The following is a 21,425-nucleotide window of genomic DNA, read 5'->3' on the forward strand; positions in this document are numbered from 1 at the left end:
AAAAATGGACTTGGGGACCCCAAAAATGGATTCCTTGGGTCCCAAAACCCCCAAATCCCACCAAAGTGTCCCCAAATTCCCCCCAGGTGACCCCAAAACTCACTGAGATCCCAAAACTCCCCTAATGATTTGTGCCTCCAGCAGGTGACAAAATTTGGGGTTAGGGACCCCAAAAAAGGACTCGAGGACCCCAAAAATCGACCTGGGAACCCCAAAAATGGATTCCTTGGGTCCCAAAAACCCCAAATCCCACCCAGGTGTCCCCTAATCCCACCAGGTGACCCCAAATCCCCCAGGTGTGGATGACATGGAACACCTGGAGAGGATTATTTGAGGGACTCAGGACACCCCAAAAACCTCACAAGGGGTCCCCAAAACCACCCTGGGGACCCAAAAATCGACTCGGGGACCCCAAAAATGGATTCCGGGGGTCCCAAAACCCCGAAAACCCACCCAGGTGTTCCTGAATTCCACCAGGTGTCCCCAAAATTCTCCCCAGGTGATCCCAAAACTTCCCTAATGATTTGTGCCTCCAGGTGACAAAATTTGGGGTTAGGGACCCCAAAAATTGACCTGGGGACCCCAAAAATAGACTTGGGGACCCCAAAAATGGATTCTTTGGGTCCCAAAACCCCGAAAACCCACCCAGGTGTCCCCAAATTCCACCAGGTGACCCCAAAACTCACTGAGATCCCAAAACTCCCCTAATGATTTGTGCTTCCAGGTGACAAAATTTGGGGTTAAGGACCCCAAAAAAGGAATCAAGGACCCCAAAAATGGACTCGGGGACCCCAAAAATGGACTCGGGGACCCCAAAAATGGATTCTTTGGGTCCCAAAACCCCCAAATCCCACCCAGGTAACCCCAAAATCCTCCCCAGGTGCTCTGGGGAGAAGCAGCTCCTCTCTGGGGGAAAAAGGGTTAAAAACTGACCCTGGGGGGTTCCCAAAATGGGTTTTTGGGGTGATTTTGGGGTTTTTAGAGACGATTTTGGGGTTTTTGGGGTCCCCGAGTTCATTTTTGGGGTTTTTGGGGTGATTCCAGGGTGGTTTTTAGGGTGATTTTGGGGTTTTTGGGGTCCCTAAGTTGATTTTTTGGGTTCCCAAGTTGGTTTTTTTGGGCTGATTTCAGGGTGGGTTTTAGGTGATTTTGGGGTTTAGGGGCGATTTTGAGGGTTTTTGAGGCCCCTGAGTTCATTTTTGGGGTTTTTGGGGTCCCTAAGTCCATTTTTGGGGTGATTTGGGGGTTTTTGGGGTGATTCGGGGATGGTTTTTAGGGTGATTTTGGGGTTTTTTGGGGGCAGTTTTGAGGGTTTTTGACATCCCCGAGTTCATTTTTGGGGTGATTTTTGAGGTGATTTTGAGGTTTTTGGGGTCCCCGAGTCCATTTTTGGGGTTTTTGGGGTCGCTGAGTCCATTTTTGGGGTGATTTGGGGGTTTTTGGGATGATTCAGGGCTGGTTTTAGGATGCTTTTGGGGTTTCTGTGGTCCCCGAGTCGGTTTTTGGGTTCGCGAGTTGGTTTTTGGGCTGATTTCAGGGTGGGTTTTGGGTGATTCTGGGGTTTTTGGAGGCGATTTTGAGGGTTTTTGAGGCCCCTGAGTTCATTTTTGGGGTTTTTGGGGTCCCTAAGTCCATTTCTGGGGTGATTTGGGGGTTTTTGGGATGATTTCAGGGTGGTTTTTAGGGTGATTTTGGGGTTTTTGGAGGCGATTTTGAGGGTTTTAGAGGTCCCCGAGTTCATTTTTGGGGTGATTTTTGAGATGATTTTGGGGTTTTTCGAGGTCCCTGAGTTCATTTTTGGGGTTTTTGGGGTCGCTGAGTCCATTTTTGGGGTGATTTGGGGGTTTTTGGGGTGATTCAGGGCTGGTTTTAGGATGCTTTTGGGGTTTCTGTGGTCCCCGACTTGGTTTTTGAGCTGATTTCAGGGTGGTTTTTAGGCTGATTCTGGGATTTTTGGAGGCGATTTTGGGGTTTTTGGGGTCGCTGAGTCCATTTTTGGGGTGATTTTTGGGGTTTGGGGTCTCACCGTGGCCGTCCTGGTGCTGTCCAGCCGCCGGCAGCGCTGCAGCTCCTTGTAGAGTTCTCCTCTGGGCGCAAATTCCAGGATGAGGAAAACTCGCCGTCGGTCGTGGAAATAGTTGTAGAGCCGCAGCACGTTGGGGTGCCTGGGGAGCCAAAACCCCAAATTTGGGACCCCAAAATCATCCCAGGGAGCCCAAAACTTCCTCAGGAATCCCAAATTCAGCCCAGGGATACCAAAAATGAGACCCCAAACCCGAATTTGGGACCCCAAAATCACTCCAGGGATCCCAAATTCACCCCAGGGATCCCAAAATCAACCCAGGAATCAAAAATTACCCCAAAAAATCCCAAATTCCCCCAAGATTTTTCCCCAGACAACCCCAAATTGGGACCCCAAATTCCTCCAGGGACCCCAAAATCATCCCAAAGACCCCAAAATGAGACCCCAAACCCGAATTTGGGACCCCAAATTCCTCCCAGGGATCCCAAAACTTCCTCAGGAATCCCAAATTCAGCCCAGGGACTCCAAAATCATCCGAAAGACCCCAAAATGAGACCCCAAACCCGAATTTGGGACCCCAAAATCAACCCAGGAATCAAAAATTACTCCAAAAAATCCCAAATTCCCCCAAGATTTTTCCCCAAACAACCCCAAATTTGGGACCCCAAATTCCTCACAGGGACCCCAAAATCATCCCAGGGACCCCAAAAATGAGACCCCAAACCTAATTTGGGACCCCAAAATCACTCCAGGGATCCCAAAACTTCCTCAGGAATCCCAAAATCATCCCAGGAATCCAAAATTACCCCAAAAAATCCCAAATTCCCGCAGGACTTTTCCCCAAATTCCCCCAGGATTTTTCCCCAGATGACCCCAAATTTGGGACCCTAAATTCCTCACAGGGATCCCAAAATCATCCCAGGGATCCCAAAAATGAGACCCCAAACCCAAATTGGGACCCCAAAATCATCCCAAGGACCCCAAAATCTCCCCAGGAACCCCAAAACTCCAAATTGGGACCCCAAATTCCCCCAGGATTTTTCCCTGAATGACCCCTAAATGAGACCCCAAACCTAATTTGGGACCCCAAAATCACTCCCAGGGATCCCAAAACTTCCCCAGGAATCCCAAATTCAGCCCAGGGACTCCAAATTCATCCCAAAGACCCCAAAAATGAGACCCCAAACCCAAAATTGGACCCCAAATTCACCCCAGGGACCCCAAAATCAACTCAGGAATCAAAAATTACTCCAAAAAATCCCAAATTCCCCCAAGATTTTTCCCCAAACAACCCCAAATTTGGGACCCTAAATTCCTCACAGGGACCCCAAACTCATCCCAGGGACTCCAAAATCATCCCAAAGACCCCAAAATGAGACCCCAAACCCGAATTTGGGACCCCAAAATCAACCCAGGAATCAAAAATTACCCCAAAAAATCCCAAATTCCCCCAGGATTTTTCCCCAAATGACCCCAAAATGAGACCCCAAACCCGAATTTGGGACCCCAAAATCACCCCAGGGACCCCAAAGTCAACCCAGGAATCAAAAATTACCCCAAAAAATCCCAAATTCCCCCAAGATTTTTCCCCAAACCACCCCAAATTGGGACCCCAAATTCCTCACAGGGACCCCAAAATAATCCCAGGGATCCCAAAAATGAGACCCCAACCCCAAATTTGGGACCCCAAATTCACCCCAAGGATCCTAAAACTTCCTCAGGAACCCCAAATTCAGCCCAGGGACTCCAAAATCATCCCAAAGACCCCAAAATGAGACCCCAAACTCAAAATTGGGACCCTAAATTCACCCCAGGGATCCCAAAATCATCCCAGGGACCCCAAAATGAGACCCCAAACCCAAATTTGGACCCCAAAATCATCCCAGGGATCCCAAATTCATCCCAGGGATCCCAAAATCAACTCAGGAATCAAAAATTACCCCAAAAAATCCCAAATTCCCCCAAGATTTTTCCCCAAACAACCCCAATTTGGGACCCCAAATTCCTCACAGGGACCCCAAAATCATCCCAGGAATCCCAAAAATGAGACCCCAAACCCGAATTTGGGACCCCAAATTCACCCCAGGGATCCCAAAATCATCCCAGGGATCCCCAAAATGAGACCCCAACCCCAAATTTGGGACCCCAAATTGCTCCAGGGATCCCAAAATCACCCCAGGGTCCCCAAAAATCTCCCCCAGGATCCAAAATTCCCCCAAGATTTTCCCCCAAATGACCCCAAAATGAGACCCCAACCCAAATTTGGGACCCCAAATCCCTCCCAGGATCCCAAAATGAGACCCCAAACCCAAATTTGGGACCCCAAATTCACCCCAGGAACCACAAAATCTTCCCAGGAGCCCCAAAACCACCCTCCCAGGTAAATCCCAGGTGTGTTTTCCCTCCCCAGGTGTATCTCAGGTGTGTTTTTCCCTCCCCAGGTGTGTTTTTCCCTCCCCAGGTGTATTTCAGGTGTGTCTCAGGTGTGTCTCAGGTGTGTTTTCCCTCCCCAGGTGTATCCCAGGTGTACCTGAGGTGCACCTGGATCTCGATCTCCCTCCTCAGCTGGTGCTCCACCCCCTCCCAGGTGTATCTCAGGTGTATTTATCCATCCCCAGGTGTATCTCAGGTGTATCCCAGGTGTGTTTATCTATTCCAGGTGTATCTCAGATGTGTTTATCTCTCCCCAGGTGTATCTCAGGTGCGTTTTTCTCTCTCCAGGTGTATCCCAGGTGTGGTTTTCCCTCCCCAGATGTGTTTTCCCCTCCCCAGGTGTATCCCAGGTGTGTTTATCTATTCCAGGTGTATCTCAGATGTGTTTTTCCCTCCCAGGTGTATCCCAGGTGTGTTTATCCATCCCAGGTGCATCTCAGGTGTATCCCAGATGTATCCCAGGTGTATTTATCCCTCCCCAGGTGTGTTTTCCCTCCCCAGGTGTATCTCAGGTGCGTTTTTCTCTCCCCAGGTGTATCCCAGGTGTGTTTTCCCTCCCCAGGTGTATCCCAGGTGTGTTTTCCCCTCCCCAGGTGTGTTTATCCCTCACCTGAGCTGCGCCTGGATCTCGATCTCCCTCCTCAGCTGGTGCTCCACCCCCTCCCAGGTGTATTTTTCTCCCCCCCAGGTGTATCCCAGGTGAGTTTTTCCCTCTCCAGGTGTATCCCAGGTGTGCTTTCTCCTCCCCAGGTGTATCCCAGGTGTATCCCAGGTGTGTTTATCCATCCCCAGGTGTGTTTATCTCTCTCCAGGTGTATCCCAGGTGTGTTTATCCCTCCCCAGGTGTATCCCAGGTTTGTTTATCCCTCCCAGGTGTATCCCAGGTGTATTTATCCATCCCCAGGTGTGTTTATCCATCCCCAGGTGTATCCCAGGTGTGTTTTCCCCTCCCCAGGTGTGTTTTTCCCTCACCTGAGGTGCGCCTGGATCTCGATCTCCCTCCTCAGCTGGTGCTCCACCCCCTCCTGCTCCACCTGGGACTTGAAGAGCACCTTGAGAGCCACCAGGAAGCCCGAGCTGCGCTCCCTGGCCAGGTAGACATTGCCGAACTTGCCCTTGCCCAGCGGGCGACCGATCTCGAAATCCTCCAGCGAGAACGTGCGGCTGGGAGAGAGAGAGAGAGAACACCTGGGTCAGGTGGGGACACCTGGGGACACCTGGGGACAGGTAGGGACAGGTAGGGACACCTGGGGTGACACCTGGGGACACCTGAGAGCACCTGGGGACAGGTGGGATAACACCTGGGGACATACCTGGGGACACCTGAGAGCACCTGGGGACACCTGGGGACAGGTGGGATAACACCTGGGGACATACCTGGGGACACCTGAGAGCACCTGGGGACACCTGGGGACAGGTGAGATAACACCTGGGGACACCTGGGGTCAGGTGGGGACACCTGGGGACAGGTGGGGTGACACCTGGGGACAGATAGGGACACCTAGGGACACCTTGGGGGGACACCTGGGTCAGGTGGGGACACCTGGGGACACCTGGGGACACCTGAGAGTAGCTGGGGTGACACCTGGGGACAGGTAGGGACACCTGGGGACACCTGAGAACAGCTGGAGACAGGTGAGGTAACACCTGGGGACACCTGAGAGCACCTGGGGACGGGTAGGGACACCTGGGGTGACACCTGGGGACACTTGAGAGCACCTGGGGACACTTAGGGACACCTGGGGACACCTGAGAGCATCTAGGGTAACATCGGGGGATACGTGGGGACACCTGGAGTAACACCTGGGGTGACATCTGGGAGCACCTGGGGACAGCTAGGGACACTTGGGGACAGCTGAGAGCACCTGGGGTAACAGCTGGGGACACCTGGGGACAGGTAGGACACCTGGGGACACTTGGGGACACCTGAGAGCACCTGAGGACACCTGAGGTAACACCTGAGGACAGCTGGACACAGGGAGGACACCTGGGGACACTTGGGGACACCAGGGGAAACTCCTGAAGGACACTTGGACGTGAGTGTGACACTTAGGGTGACACCTCAGGGGACACCTGAGGGGACACCTGAGGACACCTGAGAGCTGCTGGGGACACTTGGGGACATCTGAGAGCAGCTGGGGTGACACCTGGGGACATCGAGGGACACCTGGGAGCACCTGGGATAACACTTGGTGACACTTGGGACACCTGGGGACACCCCTGGGGACTCCAAACCTGGGGACTCACCTGGCAGTGACCAGGAGCCACCCCCCAGTGTCACCCAGGGGGTCCCAGTGTCACCCTAAGACCTCCCAGTGTCACTCAAGTGGACTTTGGGACCCCCAGTGTCACCCCAGGACCCCGCAATGTCACCCCAGGGGGACTTTGGGACACGCCCATGTCACCCCAGTGCCACTCTGTGTCACCCAGGGGGTCCCAATGTCACCGTAAGACCCCCCAGTGTCACCCAGGGAGTGTCCAGGACCCCCCAGTGTCACTCAAAGGGACTTTGGGACCTCCAACGTCACCCCAGTGTCACCCTAAGACCCCCCAGTGCCACCCCCGGGGGGTCCCAGTGTCACCCCAGGACTCCCAAGTGTCACCCCAAGAGGTCCCTGGGACCCCCAGTGTCACCTCCCCCCCTCCCCAGTGTCACCCCAGTGCCACTCTGTGTCACCCAGGGGGTCCCAATGTCACTCTAAGACCCCCCAGTGTCACCCTTGGGGACCCTGCAGTGTCACCCCAGGACCCCCCAGTGTCACTCAAAGGGGGACGTTGGGACCTCCAGTGCCACCCCAATGTCACCCTAAGACACCCCAGTGTCACCCCAGGGGTTGCTGGGACACCCCAGTGTCACCTCCCCCTCCCCAGTGTCACCCAGGGGGTCCCAGTGTCACCCTAAGACCCCCCAGTGTCACCCAGGACCCCTCAGTGTCCCCTCCCCCCCCCCAGTGTCCCCAGACTCACACGGGGGGAGGGGCTGGCACCATGTGTGGCTCCAGTGGCACTCGGCCAACTCCTGGGGACAAAAACGGGGAGTCAGCACCCCAAAAACTGACTGAAACACCCCAAAAACTGACTAAAACACCCCAAAAACTGACCAAAACTGCCCAAAGCACCCCAAAAACTGCCCTGGGACCCCAAAACTGACAAAAACAGCCCAAAAACTGCCTAAAAACTGCCCTGGGACCCCAAAACAGCCCAAAGCACCCCAAAAACTGCCAAAACCAGACCAAAACCAGCCCAAAAACTGCCCAAACCAGCCCAAAAACTGACAAAAACAGCCTGAAACAGCCCAAAACCAGGCCTGGGACCCCAAAGACTGCCTAAACCAGCCAAAAACTGCCAAAAAACTCCAAAAACTGCCTAAAAACAGCCCAAAAGCTGCCCAAAACTGCCAAAAAACTGCCAAAAAACTCCAAAAACTGCCCAAAGCACCCCAAAAACTGCCAAAACCAGCCCAAAAACTGCCCTGGGACCCCAAAACTGCCTAAAAACACCCCCAAACCAGCCTAAAAACAGCCCTAAAACCAGCCTAAAAACACACCTGGGACCCCAAAAACTGCCCAAAACACCCCAAAAACTGCCCTGGGACCCCAAAACCAGCCCAAAACTGCAAAAACCCCAAATCCCCCCAAAATTTCCCAAAATCCCTTCTATGACCCCCCCAAATCCCCTCATTGGGACTCCAAATTCCCCCAAAATCCCCCCAAATCCACCCCAGATCCCCTCAGGATCCCCTAAATCCACCCAAGATCCCCAAATTCCCTCACTGGGACCCCCAAATCCCCCAAAATCTCCCCAACTCCCTCTGGACCCTCCAAATGCCTCCCAATACGGGATCCCCCAAAATTCCCCACAAATCCCCCCAAAATCCCTCTAGAGTCCCCCAAATCCCTCAAATCCCCCAAACCCCTCAAATTCCCCAAAATCCCCTCCAAATCCCTCTATGACCCCCGACATCCCCCAAATCCCCAAAATCCCCTCAAGGATCCCCAAGTCCCCCCAAAATCCACCCCAAAATCCCTCAAATCCCCCAAATTCACTATGACCCCCAAATCCCTCACTGGGACCCGAAATCCCCAAATCCCCCCAAAATCCACCCCTAGAATACAATCCCCCAGGACCCACAAAAAACCACCACAAGGCTCTCCCAAGACCCCCCAAATTCCCTCCTTGGGACAAAATCCCCCAAAATTTCCCCAAAATTTCCCCCAAAATCCCAAATCCACCCAAATCCCCTCTAGAATCCCCAAATCCCCTCAAAACCCCTCAAATCCTCCCAAACCCCTCAAATTCCCCCAAATCTCCCAAAATCCCCACCAAATGCCCCCAAAATCTCCCCAAATCCCCAACCCCCAGATGCCTCCCAAATCCCCCAAAATTCCCCCCAAAAACCCCCCAAATCCCCCCAAGTACCTGGCAGGCCTTTCCCGGGGGGCTCAGAGCTCTGGGGGTCCTTGCGGGGAACCCGGAGGGGGAGGGGAGCCAGAGGCTGCAGAGAGAACCCCAAAATTGGGGAGAGAACCCCAAAAAAACCCAAAATTGGGGAAAGGAACCCCAAAAAAACCCCAAAATTGGGGAAAGGAACCCCAAAAAAACCCTAAATTGGGGAGGAGAAACCCTAAATTGGGGGAGGGAACTCCAAAATTGGGATAGGGAACCCCAAAAACCCCAAAACTGGGGAGAGAACCCCAAAACTGGAATGGGGAAACCCCAAAAACCCCAAAACAGGGGGAGGGGAACCCAAAAACTGGGGAGAGAATCCCAAAATTGGGGAAAGGAACCCCAAAACCACCAAAATTGGGGAGAGAACCCCAAAACTGGGATGGGGAACCCCAAAATTGCGGAGGGGGAACCCCAAAATTGCGGAGAGGAACCCCAAAATTGGGGAAAGGAACCCCAAAAACCCCCAAATTGGGGAAAGGAACCCAAAAACTGGGGAAAGGAACCCAAAAAACCCCAAAACTGGGGAAAGGAACCCAAAAAACCCCAAAATTGGGGAAATGAACCCAAAAACTGGGGAAAGGAACCCAAAAAACCCCAAAATTGGGGAAAGGAACCCAAAAACTGGGGAAAGGAACCCAAAAAACCCCAAAATTGGGGAAAGGAACCCAAAATTGGGGAGGGGAAACCCTAAATTGGGATGGGGAACCCAAAATTAGGGAAGGGAATCCCAAAATTAGGGAAGGGAATCCCAAAAACGGGGAGGGGAAACCCTAAATTGGGATGGGGAACCCATAATTGGGGAGGGGAAATCCCAAATTTGGGAGGAAACCCCAAAATTGGGGAGGGAAACCCTAAATTGAGGAGGGGATCCCCAAAATTGGGGAGAAAACTCCAAAATTGGGGAGAAAACTCCAAAATTAGGATGGGGAACTGCAAAAAACCCCAAAATTGGGGAGAGGAAACCCTAAATTGGGGAGGCAACCCCAAAAACCCCAAAATGGGGGAAAGGAACCCAAAACTGGGGAGAGGAACCCCAAAAACCCCCAAAATAGAGAAAGGATCCCAAAAATTGGGGAGGGAACCCTAAAAACCCCAAAATGGGGGAGAGAACCCCAAAATTGGGATGGGGAAACCCCAAAAAAACCCCAAAATTTGGGAAAGGAACCCCAAAAACCCCAAAACTGGGGAGAGGAACCCAAAATTGGGGAAAGGAACCCCAAAAACACCAAAATTGGGGAGAGAACCCCAAAGCTGGGATGGGGAACCCCAAAATTGGGGAGGGGGAAACCCTAAATTGCGGAGAGGAACCCCAAAATTGGGGAAAGGAACCCCAAAAACCCCAAAATTGGGGAAATGAACCCAAAAACTGGGGAAAGGAACCCAAAAAACCCCAAAATTGGGGAAAGGAACCCAAAATTGGGAAGGAGAAACCCTACATTGGGATGGGGAACCCAAAATTAGGGAAGGGAACCTCAAAATTGGGGAGAGAAACCCCAAAATTGGGATGGGGAACCCCAAAAACCCCCAAATTGGGGAAAGGAACCTAAAAACTGGGGAAAGGAACCCAAAAAAACCCCAAAACTGGGGAAAGGAACCCAAAATTGGGGAGGAGAAACCCTAAATTGGGATGGGGAACCCAAAATTAGGGAAGGGAATCCCAAAATTGGGGAGAGAACCCCAAAACTGGGATGGGGAACCCCAAAATTGGGGAGGGGGAAACCCTAAATTGGGGAGAGAAACCCCAAAATTGGGATGGGGAACCCCAAAAACCCCAAAACTGGGGAAAGGAACCCAAAAACTGGGGAAAGGAACACAAAAAACCCCAAAACTGGGGAAAGGAACCCAAAAAACCCCAAAATTGGGGAAATGAACCCAAAAACTGGGGAAAGGAACCCAAAAAACCCCAAAACTGGGGAAAGGAACCCAAAAACTGGGGAAAGGAACCCAAAAAACCCCAAAATTGGGGAAAGGAACCCAAAATTGGGGAGGGGAAACCCTAAATTGGGATGGGGAACCCAAAATTAGGGAAGGGAATCCCAAAATTAGGGAAGGGAACCCCAAAATTGGGGAAAGGAACCGAAAAAACCCCAAAATTGGGGAAAGGAACCCCAAAAACCCCCAAAATAGAGAAAGGATCCCAAAAATTGGGGAGGGAACCCTAAAAACCCCAAAATGGGGGAGAGAACCCCAAAATTGGGATGGGGAGACCCCAAAAAAACCCAAAATGGGGGAGAGGAAACCCTAAATTGGGGAAAGGAACCCCAAAATTGGGGAGGGAATCTCAAAATGGGGGAGAGAACCCCAAAAAACCCCAAAATTGGGAAGGGAAACCCTAAATTGAGAAGGGGAACCCCAAAATTGGGATGGGGGACTCCAAAATGGAGAGAAAACCCCAAAATTTGGAGAGGGAACCCTAAATCAGGGAGGGGATCCCCTAAATTGGGGAAAGGAACCCAAAATTGGGGAGGGGGAACCCCAAAATTGGGATGGGGAACCCCAAATTGGGGAGAAAACCCCAAACTGGGGATTGGGAAACCCTAAATTGAGGAGGGGAACCCCAAAATTTGGGAGGGGAACCCCAAACTGGGGAGAAAACCCCAAAATGGGGATGGGGAACTCCAAATTGGGGAGAAAACCCAAAAATTGGGGAGGGGAAACCCCAAAATTGGGAGGGGGAGTTACCTTGGCCAGGCTGGGAGCCACGTTCTCCTTCTGTGCCATTCTGGGGAAAATCAGGGGTCAGGGGGACCCCAAAAACGGTCAGGGACCCCAAATCCCACCCAGGACCCTCAAAAATCCCCTCAGAACCCCCAAAATCCCCCTCAGGACTCCCAAAAACTCCTCAATTCTTCTCGGGACACCCCAATTCCCCTCAGAAATCCCCTCAGGACCCCAAAATTCCACTCAGGACCCCAAAAAATCCAATCAGGACCCCCAAAAGTCCCTCAGAAACCCTCTCAGGACCCACCAAATCCCACCCAGGACCCCCCAAAATCCCCTCAGGATCCCAAAAATCCCCTCAATTCTTCTCGGGACACCACAATCCCCCTCAGAAATCCTCTCAGAACCCCGAAATCCCACTCAGGACCCTCAAAAATCCCCCTCAGAACCCCAAAACTCCCTCAATTCTTCTCGCGACACCCCAATTCCCCTCAAAAATCCCCTCAGGACCCTCAAATCCCCCCAGGACCTCCAAAAATCCACTCAGGACCCCCAAAATTCCCTCAGAAACCCTTTCAGGATCCCCAAATCCCACCCAGGACCCTCAAAAATCCCCCTCAGGACCCTCAAAATTCCCCTCAATTCTTCTCGGGACACCCCAATTCTCCTCAGAAATCCCCTCAGGACCCCCAAAATCCCATCAGGACCCTCAAAAATCCCTCAGGACCTCACAATTCCCCACAAAAATCCTCTCAGGACCCCCCAAATCCCACCCAGGACCCTCAAAAATCCCCTCAGGACCCTCAAAATCCCCCTCAGGACCCCCAAAAACCCCTCAATTCTTCTCGGGACTCCCCAATTCCCCTCAGAAATCCCCTCAGGACCCCCAAATCCCCCCGGGACCCCCAAAAATCCCCTCAGGACCCTCAAAATTCCCTCAGAAACTCCCTCAGGAACCCCAAAAATCCCCCAGGACCCCCAAAAATGCCTCAATTCTTCTCGGGACACCCCGATTCCACTCAGAAATCCCCTCAGGACCCTCAAAAATCCCCTCAGGACCCCCAAAAACTCCTAAAATCCCCTCAGGACCTCACGATTCCCCTCAGAAACTCCCTCAGGACCCCCCAAATCCCACCCAGGACTCTCAAAAATCCCCTCAGGACCACCAGATTTATCCTGGAACTGCTCAATTCCCCTCAGAAACTCCCTCAGGATCCCCAAATTCCCCCCGGAACCCTCAAAAATCCCCTCAGGACCCCAAAATCCCTCAATTCTTCTCGGGACACCCCGATTCCCCTCAGAAATCCCCTCAGGACCCCCCAAAATCCCCCCCAGGACCCCAAAATTCCCCCAAAATCCCCTCAATTCTTCTCGGGACACCCTAATTCCCCTCAGAAACCTTTTCAGAAACCCCAAATCCCACCCAGGACCCCCAAAATTCGCCCCAAAACGCCCCCAATTTCCGCTCCTCACCAGCGGCCGTTCGCTGTCGCCGCCTCAGCTTCAAATCTCCCCCCCCGCGCTCCCATTGGCCGCCGCCCGCGCGCGCCGCGCTCCCATTGGTCCGCGCCCTGCGAGCCCCCGCCCCTTCTCCGCGCGCAGCTCTCCCATTGGTCGCCGGCCCCTGAATCCCCGCCCCCTCCGCCTGTCGCCCCGCCCCCCCGGGGCGAGGCTCGGGGCTGATTGGTGGCGGTGAGGGGCGGGTGTGGCGGCGGTTGGCCAATCAGCGCGGGCTGCGCGCGGTCACGTGGGGGCGGCGGCCATCTTGTGCCAGGCCGATCCGCCCGGCAACAGGGGCGGGGCTAAGAGGGGAGGCAGCCAATCAGAGAGCGGGGGGGGCGCGGGGGGTCAGTATGGACCAGTATAGACCAGTACAGACCAGTACGGACCAGTACAGACCAGTGCAGGCCAGTATGAGCAGTGTGGACCAGTATGGGTGAGTGTAGGACAGTACAGACCAGTATGGACCAGTATGGGCTAGTGCAGACCAGTACAGACCAGTCTGACCAGTACGGACCAGTATGGGTGAGTACAGACCAGTACAGACCAGTGCAAGTCAGTGCAGACCAGTAAGGAACATACAGACCTGTGCAAACCAGTATGAACCAGTATAAACCAGTACGAACCGGTGGAGGCAAGTATGGACCAGTATAGACCAGTACAGACCAGTATGGACCAGTGCAGACCAGTATAGACCAGTACAAACTGGTACAAATGGCCACAGACCAGTATAGACCAGTATGAACCAGTACAGACCAGTATGGACCAGTTCAGGACAATGCACACCAGTATAGACCAGTATAAACTGGTACAAATGGCCACAGCCCAGTATGGACCAGTATGGACCACAATAAACCAGTGCAGACACACAGAGCAGTGTAAGTTAGTGTGGAACAGTCCAGTATAAACCAGTACAGCCCAGTACAAACCAGTACAGCCCAGTGCAACCAAATACAACCCAGTACAGCCCAGCATAGCCCAGTACAGCCCAGTACATCCCAGTATAACCCAGTCTCGCCCAGTACACCCCAGTATAACCCAGCACACCCCAGTCTAACCCAGAACAACCCCAGTATCTCCCAGTACGATCCCAGTATCTCCCAGTATAACCCATTACAACCCAGTTTAACCCAGCATCCCCCATTATAGCCCAGTACATCCCAGTACAGCCCAGTACAGCCCAGTACAACCCCAGTATCTCCCAGTATAACCCAGTCTAACCCAGTATCTCCCACAATAGCCCAGCACAGCCCAGTACATCCCAGTATAACCCAGTACAGCCCAGTCTAACCCTGTATATCCCAGTACAGCCCAGCATAAACCAGTACAGCCCAGTATAACCCAGTACAGCCCAGTACATCCCAGTACAGCCCAGTATAACCCAGTACACCCCAGTATAACCCAGTACAGCCCAGTACACCCCAGTACATCCCAGTATAACCCAGCACAGCCCAGTATCCCTCAGTAAATCCCAGTATAACCCAGTACACCCCAGTCTAACCCAGCACAGCCCAGTATCTCCCAGTATAACCCAGTCGCACCCAGTATCCCCCACTATAGCCCAGTACATCCCAGTATAACCCAGTACAGCCCAGTATCCCTCAGTAAACCCCAGTATAACCCAGTACAGCCCAGAATAACCCTGTATATCCCAGTACAGCCCAGTATAACCCAGCACAGCCCAGTATCTCCCAATACAACCCAGTACAGCCCAGTATCCCCCAGTACAATCCCAGTATCCCCCAGCACACTCCAGTACAACCCAGTACAATCCCAGTATCCCCCAGTACAATCCCAGTATCCCTCAATCTAACCCCAGTACAGCCCAGTATAACCCAGTACAGCCCAGTTAAACCCGAGTATCCCCCAGTACAATCCCAGTATCCCCAGTACAATGCCAGTATCTCCCAGTCTAACCCAGTACAGCCCAGCACACCCCAGTATCCCCCAGTCCAATCCCAGTATCCCCAGTATGACCCAGTACAGCCCAGTATAAACCAGTACAGCCCAGTATGCCCCCGTACAATCCCAGTATCCCCCAGTACATCCCAGTATCCCCCAGTATAACCCAGTACAGCCCAGTATAACCCAGTACAGCCCAGTACAGCCCCGTATCCCCCAGTACAATTCCAGTATCCCCAGTACAATCCCAGTATCCCCCAGTATAACCCAATACATCCCAGTATCACCCAGTATAACCCAGTCTAACCCAGTACAATCCCAGTATCCCCCAGTACAATCCCAGTATCCCCGGTACAACCCAGTACAGCCCAGTATAAACCAGCACAGCCCAGTATAAAGCAGCACAGCCCAGCACAGCCCAGTATCCCCCAGTCTAACCCAGCACAGCCCAGTACAGCCCAGTACAATCCCAGTACCCCCAGTATAACCCAGTACACCCCAGTATCCCCCAGTCCAATCCCAATATCCCCCCGTAAAACCCAGTACAGCCCAGTACAGCCCAGTATCCCCCAGTACAACCCCAGTTGCCCCCAGTCCCCCCAGTTCCCCCCAGTATCCCCAGTATCCCCCCCAGTTCCCCCCAGTATCACCCCCAGTTCCCCCCAGTATCTCCCAGTCTAACCCACTCTCCGCGCGCTGCCCGAGCAGGGGGCGTGGCCAGAGCCGAAGGGGCGTGGCCAGAGCGCACACGTGACCGCGGGCTCGTGCCGGGCTCGGTGGGCGTGGCCTCGGCCGTTGCCGCGGTAACAGCGGCGCGCGGGGCGGGGGGAGGGGAATGGCGGGAAAACGGGGTCCTGGGGTGGGGGAGGGGCGGGAGGGGAGTCCTGGGGTGGGGAGGGGCGGGGAACCCCTGGGGTGGAGGGGCGCCCCGGGGTGGGGAGGGGCGCAGGGCGTTGGGAGGGTGGGGGAGGGGGAAAGGGTGGGGGAGGGGCCAATGGAATGGGGGAAGGGGGCTGCAAGGGCCAAAGAAAATGGGGAGGGGCCAAGGGGGGAGGGGCCAAGGTGGGAAAGAGGGGGAAGGGAATGGGGAGGGGCCAAAGGGGAGGGGCCAAGGAATGGGGAGGGGTCAGAGGGGGAGGGGCAAGAGGTGGGGGGAGGGGAAAAGGGAATGGGGAAGGGCCAAAGGGGAGGGGGCTGAAGAAAATGGGAGGGCCAAAGGGAATGGGGAGGGGCAAGAGGTGGGGGAGGGGCAAGAGGTGGGGAGGGGAAGGGAATGGGGAGGGGCCAAGGGGGAATGGGGAGGGAAGGCGTGGGGGAGGGGCCAAAGGGGAGGAGGAGAAGGAGGAGACGCGAAGTTGGGGGAGGGGCCAAAGAGAATGGGGGGAGGGGCCGAGGGGTGGGGGAGTCGCCCATGGGGGGGGGGGCGGGGCGGTGCCACCCTCCCAGCCCCTCTCCCCCGCGGTGTCACCTCCCCAGCCCCTCCCCCACCCCCCCAGATGTCACAGCTGCTCCCCGGGAGGTTCCTGGCGCTGGTGGCACATCTGGGGATGCTGCTGAGGATGGGCGGGGTGAGGGGCGGGGCTCTAAAGGGGCGGGTCTAAAGGGGCGGGGCCTGGGGGCAGGGGGCCTGGGGCAGCGGGGCCTAAAGGGCGGGGTGGAGGAGGGGGAGGGAGGGAGGGGAGGGAAAAGGGGGAGTGGCCTGGAGGGGAGGGGAAAGGGGAGGGGCTTGGAGAGGGGGAGGGGCGACGGGGGGAGGGGGAGGGTGGGGGAAGAGGAGAGGGGAGGCAAGTGGGGTGGGGAGGCGAGGGATTGGAGGAGCACGGGGAGGGCCTAAAGGGGGCGGGGCCTAGAGGGGGAGAGGGAAAAGGGGAGGGGCTTGGAGGGAGGGGTGAGAAGGGAGGGAGGGGCAAAGGGGAGAAGTGGGAAAGGGGGAGGGGGAAAGTGTGGGGGAGGGGCGAGGCAGGTGGGGGGAGGGGAAAAGGGGAGGGGGAGGGGTGAGAAGGGTGGGGGAGGGGTGAGGAAAGGGGCGTGGACAATGGGGGTGGGGCGATTGTGGTTGTGGGCGTGGCCATGTCTGACCACGCCCCCTTTCCCCTCCCCCAGGATCCTCCCAAGAGCCCCTCGGGGGATCTGGAGCCAGGGTGAGTGTGGGACCAGTATGGACCAGTATGGACCAGTATGGACCAGTATGGACCAGTATAAACCAGTATGGCCCAATATTGACCAGTATAATTCAGTATAAACCAGTATAAGCCAGTATGGCCTATTATGGACCAGTATAAACCAATATGGCCCAGTATAAAGCAGTGTAAATCAGTATGGCACCAGTATGGACCAGTACAGCCCAGCGCCCCCCCAGTACTCCCAGTACCCTCCCAGTCACTCCCCAGTATCTTCCCAGTGCTCCCAGTGCCCTCCCAGTATCACCCCAGTATCCTCCCAGTGCTTCCCAGTTCTCCCAGTATCCTCCCAGTATCGCGAAATTCCTCCCCGGTGCTCCCAGTATCCTCCCAGTCGCTCCCCATTAACCTCCAGTGCCCTCCCAGTACTCCCAGTATCACACCAGTGCCCTCCCAGTGCTCCCCAGCAACTTCCCAGTGCTCCCAGTATCATCCCAGTCACACCTCAGCGCTCCCAGTATCTTCCCAGTTCTCCCAGTATTCCAAAGTTCCTTCCCAGTGCTCCCAGTATCATCCCAGTATCCTCCCAGTGCTCCTAGTATCATCCCAGTATCCTCCCAGTATCATCCCAGTATCCCTGAGTGCCTTCCCAGTACTCCCAGTGTCCTCCCAGTATCATCCCAGTATCCTCCCAGTGTTCCCAGTGCCCTCCCAGTGCTTCCAGTATCATCCCAGTATTCCAAAACTCCTCCCCAGTGCTCCCAGTATATTGCCAGTATCCCCCAGTATCCTCCCAGTATCATCCCAGTATCCCCCAGTGCTCCCAGTACCTTCCCAGTGCTCCCAGTATCACCCCAGTATTACCCCAGTATCATCCCAGTATTCCAAATTTCCTCCCCAGTGCTCCCAGTATCCTCCCAGTATCATCCCAGTATCCCCCAGTGCTCCCAGTATCCTCCCAGTGCTCCCAGTAACTTCCCAGTGTCCTCCCAGTATCCCCCCAGTGCTCCCAGTATCCTCCCAGTATCATCCCAGTACTCCCAGTATCCCCCCAGTGCCTTCCCAGTGCTTCCTGGGGGATTTTTTGGGGGTCCCTGGGGAGGTTTGGGGTTTTTTTTGGGATCTCCCTCACTCACCCCAATTTCCCCTCCAGATTTTAGGATGCCCTGGGGTTTTTTTGGGGTTTTTTGGGGGTTTTTTGGGATTTTTTTGCAGGATGTTTTTGGGATTTTTGGGGGGGTGATTTTGGGGTCACCCTGACCCCAATTTCCCCCCCCTCCCAGTTTTTGGGGTGCTCTCGGGGGGTTTTGGGGATTTTTTGGGATGTTTTGGGATCTCCTTCACCCCATTTCCCCCCCAGATTCTGGGCTGCCCTCAGGAGCTCCCTGTGGGATTTTTGGGGGATTTTTTGGGGGTTTTTGGGGGGATTTTTTGGGCGGTTTTGGGGTTTTCTGGGGGTTTTTTGGGGGATTTTTGGGGGTTTTTTTGCGGATTTTTTTGGGTATTTTGGGATCTCCCTCACCCCATTTCCCCCAGATTTTGGGGTTCCCTCGGGTGGTTTTTTGGGATGTTTTTGGGATGTTTTGGGGTGTTTTTTTGGGTATTTTGGGATCTCCCTCACCCCATTTCCCTCCCAATTTTGGGGTTCCCTGTGGTGGTTTTTTGGGATGTTTTCAGGGATTTTTGGGGTTTTTTGGGGGGATTTTTTTGGGGGTTTGGAGGATTTTTTGGGGTTTTTTGGGTTGATTTTGGGGATTTTTTGGGGGTTTTTTGGGTTGATTTTGGGGTCTCCCTCACCCCATTTCCCCCCACGATTTTGGGGTGCCCTGTGGTGGTTTTTTGGGATGTTTTTGGGGTGTTTTTGGGGTTTTTTGGGATCTTCCTCACCCCATTTCCCCCCCAGATTCTGGGCTGCCCTCGGGAGCTCCCTGTGGGATTTTTGGGGATTTTTTGGGGTTTTTTGGGGATTTTTGGGGATTTTTTTTGGTTTTTTGGGGGTTTTTGGGGGGTTTTTGGGGGGATTTTGGGGTCACCCTCACCCCATTTCCCCCCCGATTTTGGGGTGCCCTGTGGTGTTTTTTGGGATGTTTTGGGGGGTTTTTTGGCTATTTTTTGGGGGTTTTGAGGACTTTTTGGGGTTTTTTGGGTTGATTTTGGGGATTTTTTGGGGTCACCGTCACCCCATTTCCCCCCCCCCCCCTATTTTGGGGTTTTTTGGGGATGTTTTTGGGATGTTTTGGATTGTTTTTGGGATCTCCCTCACCCCATTTTTATCCCCCCAGGTTCTGGGCTGCCCTCGGCTGCTCCCTGGCGCTGCTCGCCGTTGAATTTTTGGGATTTTTCTCGGGAATCTCAATGTTCCACCCGGGACAGAGCCTGGGATGTATCCTCGGGGGAACTGGGAGGGACTGGGAGGGACTGGGATGGAACTGGGAACAAACTGGGATGGACTGGGATTGAACTGGGAGGGACTGGGAGGGGATTGGGAATGGACTGGGATTGAACTGGGAGGGAACTGGGAATGGACTGGGATGGACTGGGAGGCACTGGGATGGACTGGGAGAAACTGGAATGAACTGGGAATGAACTGGGATGGACTGGGATTGAACTGGGAGGGAGTGGGATGGACTGGGATGGACTGGGAGAGACTGGGAGGGAACTGGGATTGAACTGGGAGGGGACTGGGAGGGAACTGGGAGGATACTGGGAAGGCACTGGGAGCACTGGGAGGATACTGGGAATAAACTGGGATGGACTGGGAGGGAACTGGGAAGATACTGGGAAGCACTGGAGATTCCCAAATCCCACAGAGATCCCAAAGCTGAGCCCCAAAATGGGGGAAAATGACCCCAAAAATCCCCGAGAGACCCCGAAGGCAGCAGGGAACCCCAAACCCGCCCAAACTGCCCCAAAATTCCCCTGAAATCCCCCAAATTCCCTGTGAAATTCTTCCTCTATTCCCCCACAGGTTCCTCCACAAATCCCCCGAAATTCCCCCAAATGGCTCCCCAAATTCCCCCCAAAATTCCCCCAAAATTCCCCCAGAAATTCTCCCAAATTCTCCCCAAATCCCCACAAATTCCACCTCAAATTCCCCCCAAATCCCCACAATTTTCGGGGTCTCTCAGTGATTTTTGGGCTCACTTCCCCACATTTTGGGGTCATTTTCCCATATTTCGGCTCAGCTTTTGGGTCTCTATGGGATTTTCAGGGTTTCTATGGAATTTTTGGGTTCATTTTCCCATATTTGGGCTCAGCCCTGAGCTCTCTATGGGATTTTCGGGTTCTCTCAGTGATTTTCGGGTTCATTTTCCCACATTTCGGGTTAATTTCCCCACATTTCGGCCTCATTTCCCCACATTTCAGGGCCATTTACCCACATTTTAGGCTCATTTTCCCATATTTTGGGTTCATTTTCCCATGTTTCAGCTCAGCCCTGGGCTCTCTGTGGGATTTCCAGGGTTTCTATGGGATTTTTGGGTTCTCTCAGTGATTTTCAGGTTCATTTTCCCACATTTTGGGGTAATTTCCCCACATTTCAGGTTCATTTCCCCACATTTTGGCCTCATTTCCCCACATTTCAGGGTCATTTCCCCACATTTTAGGCTCATTTTCCCATATTTTGGGTTCATTTTCCCATATTTCGACTCAGCTTTTGGGTCTCTATGGGATTTTCAGGGTTTCTATGGAATTTTTGGGTTCATTTCCCCATATTTTGGGTTCATTTTCCCATATTTCGGCTCAGCTTTTGGGTCTCTGTGGGATTTTCAGGGTCTCTATGGGATTTCAGGGTTTCTATGGGATTTTCAGGGTTTCTATGGAATTTTTGGGTTCATTTCCCCCCATTTTGGGTTCATTTCCCCACATTTTGGGTTCATTTTCCCATCTTTGGGCTCAGCCCTGGGCTCGCTATGGGATTTTCAGAGTTTCTATGGAATTTTTGGGTTCATTTCCCCCCATTTTGGGTTCATTTTCCCATCTTTTGGCTCAGCCCTGGGCTCTCACCTGGGCGCCGCCCTCGCCCTCGCCCTCGGCTGGCTCGAGAGCTGCGACAGCCTCGCCCTCTGGGCCACCTTGGCGCTCAGGTGAGTTTTTGGGGAGGTTTTCTGGGGTCCCGGGGGGTGTTTTGGGGTCACCCTGACCTTTCCTGACCCCCGCAGTGTCCCTCCGGCCGTGACGGAGCTGCTGCTGCTGGGCAGAGTCCTGCTGTGCCACCGCGGGGCGCTCTGACCCCCGAAAAACTCCTCAATTCCCCCAAAAATCTTCAATAAATTCTATTTTAAACACCAAAACTAGCGTAACCAGGCCTTTATGCAAATTAGCGCCGCGGTGCATTC

The 21,425-nt window shown here is 53.9% G+C and overlaps 2 protein-coding genes and 1 long non-coding RNA gene across 3 annotated transcripts in view; 1 reads left to right on the forward strand and 2 right to left on the reverse strand.

Moving 5' to 3' along the window:
• LOC146423031 (aurora kinase B-like) overlaps positions 1-6,215 on the reverse strand; it is a 6,750-nt gene extending 535 nt beyond the window's left edge. The window contains exons 1-3 of the mRNA XM_085045054.1: positions 6,196-6,215; positions 5,429-5,644; positions 1,985-2,165 (exon numbers count right to left, since the gene is read on the reverse strand). Of these exons, the coding sequence (XP_084901180.1) occupies positions 1,985-2,165; positions 5,429-5,644; positions 6,196-6,215 (417 nt within the window). The remainder of the gene's footprint in view (positions 1-1,984; positions 2,166-5,428; positions 5,645-6,195) is intronic.
• Positions 6,216-7,362: 1,147 nt separating this feature from the next.
• On the reverse strand, positions 7,363-13,085 carry LOC146423032 (uncharacterized). Its single transcript, XR_014847644.1, has 4 exons — positions 13,040-13,085; positions 11,588-11,627; positions 8,876-8,951; positions 7,363-7,475 (listed from the first exon to the last, which is right to left on the reverse strand). It is a non-coding gene; the product is annotated as an uncharacterized LOC146423032 (long non-coding RNA).
• A 2,553-nt stretch (positions 13,086-15,638) lies between these two features.
• TMEM107 (transmembrane protein 107) lies at positions 15,639-21,380 on the forward strand. Its single transcript, XM_085045248.1, has 6 exons — positions 15,639-15,771; positions 16,465-16,536; positions 17,072-17,109; positions 19,371-19,471; positions 21,080-21,173; positions 21,249-21,380. Exons 2-6 carry the CDS (start codon positions 16,465-16,467, stop codon positions 21,316-21,318), a joined length of 375 nt encoding a protein of 124 aa, XP_084901374.1. The 5' UTR covers positions 15,639-15,771; the 3' UTR covers positions 21,319-21,380.
• Positions 21,381-21,425: the final 45 nt, after the last annotated feature.

Source organism: Lichenostomus cassidix, unplaced genomic scaffold, assembly GCF_008360975.1.
Source record: "Lichenostomus cassidix isolate B80296 unplaced genomic scaffold, HeHo_3.0 HiC_scaffold_34, whole genome shotgun sequence".
NCBI lineage: Eukaryota > Metazoa > Chordata > Aves > Passeriformes > Meliphagidae > Lichenostomus > Lichenostomus cassidix.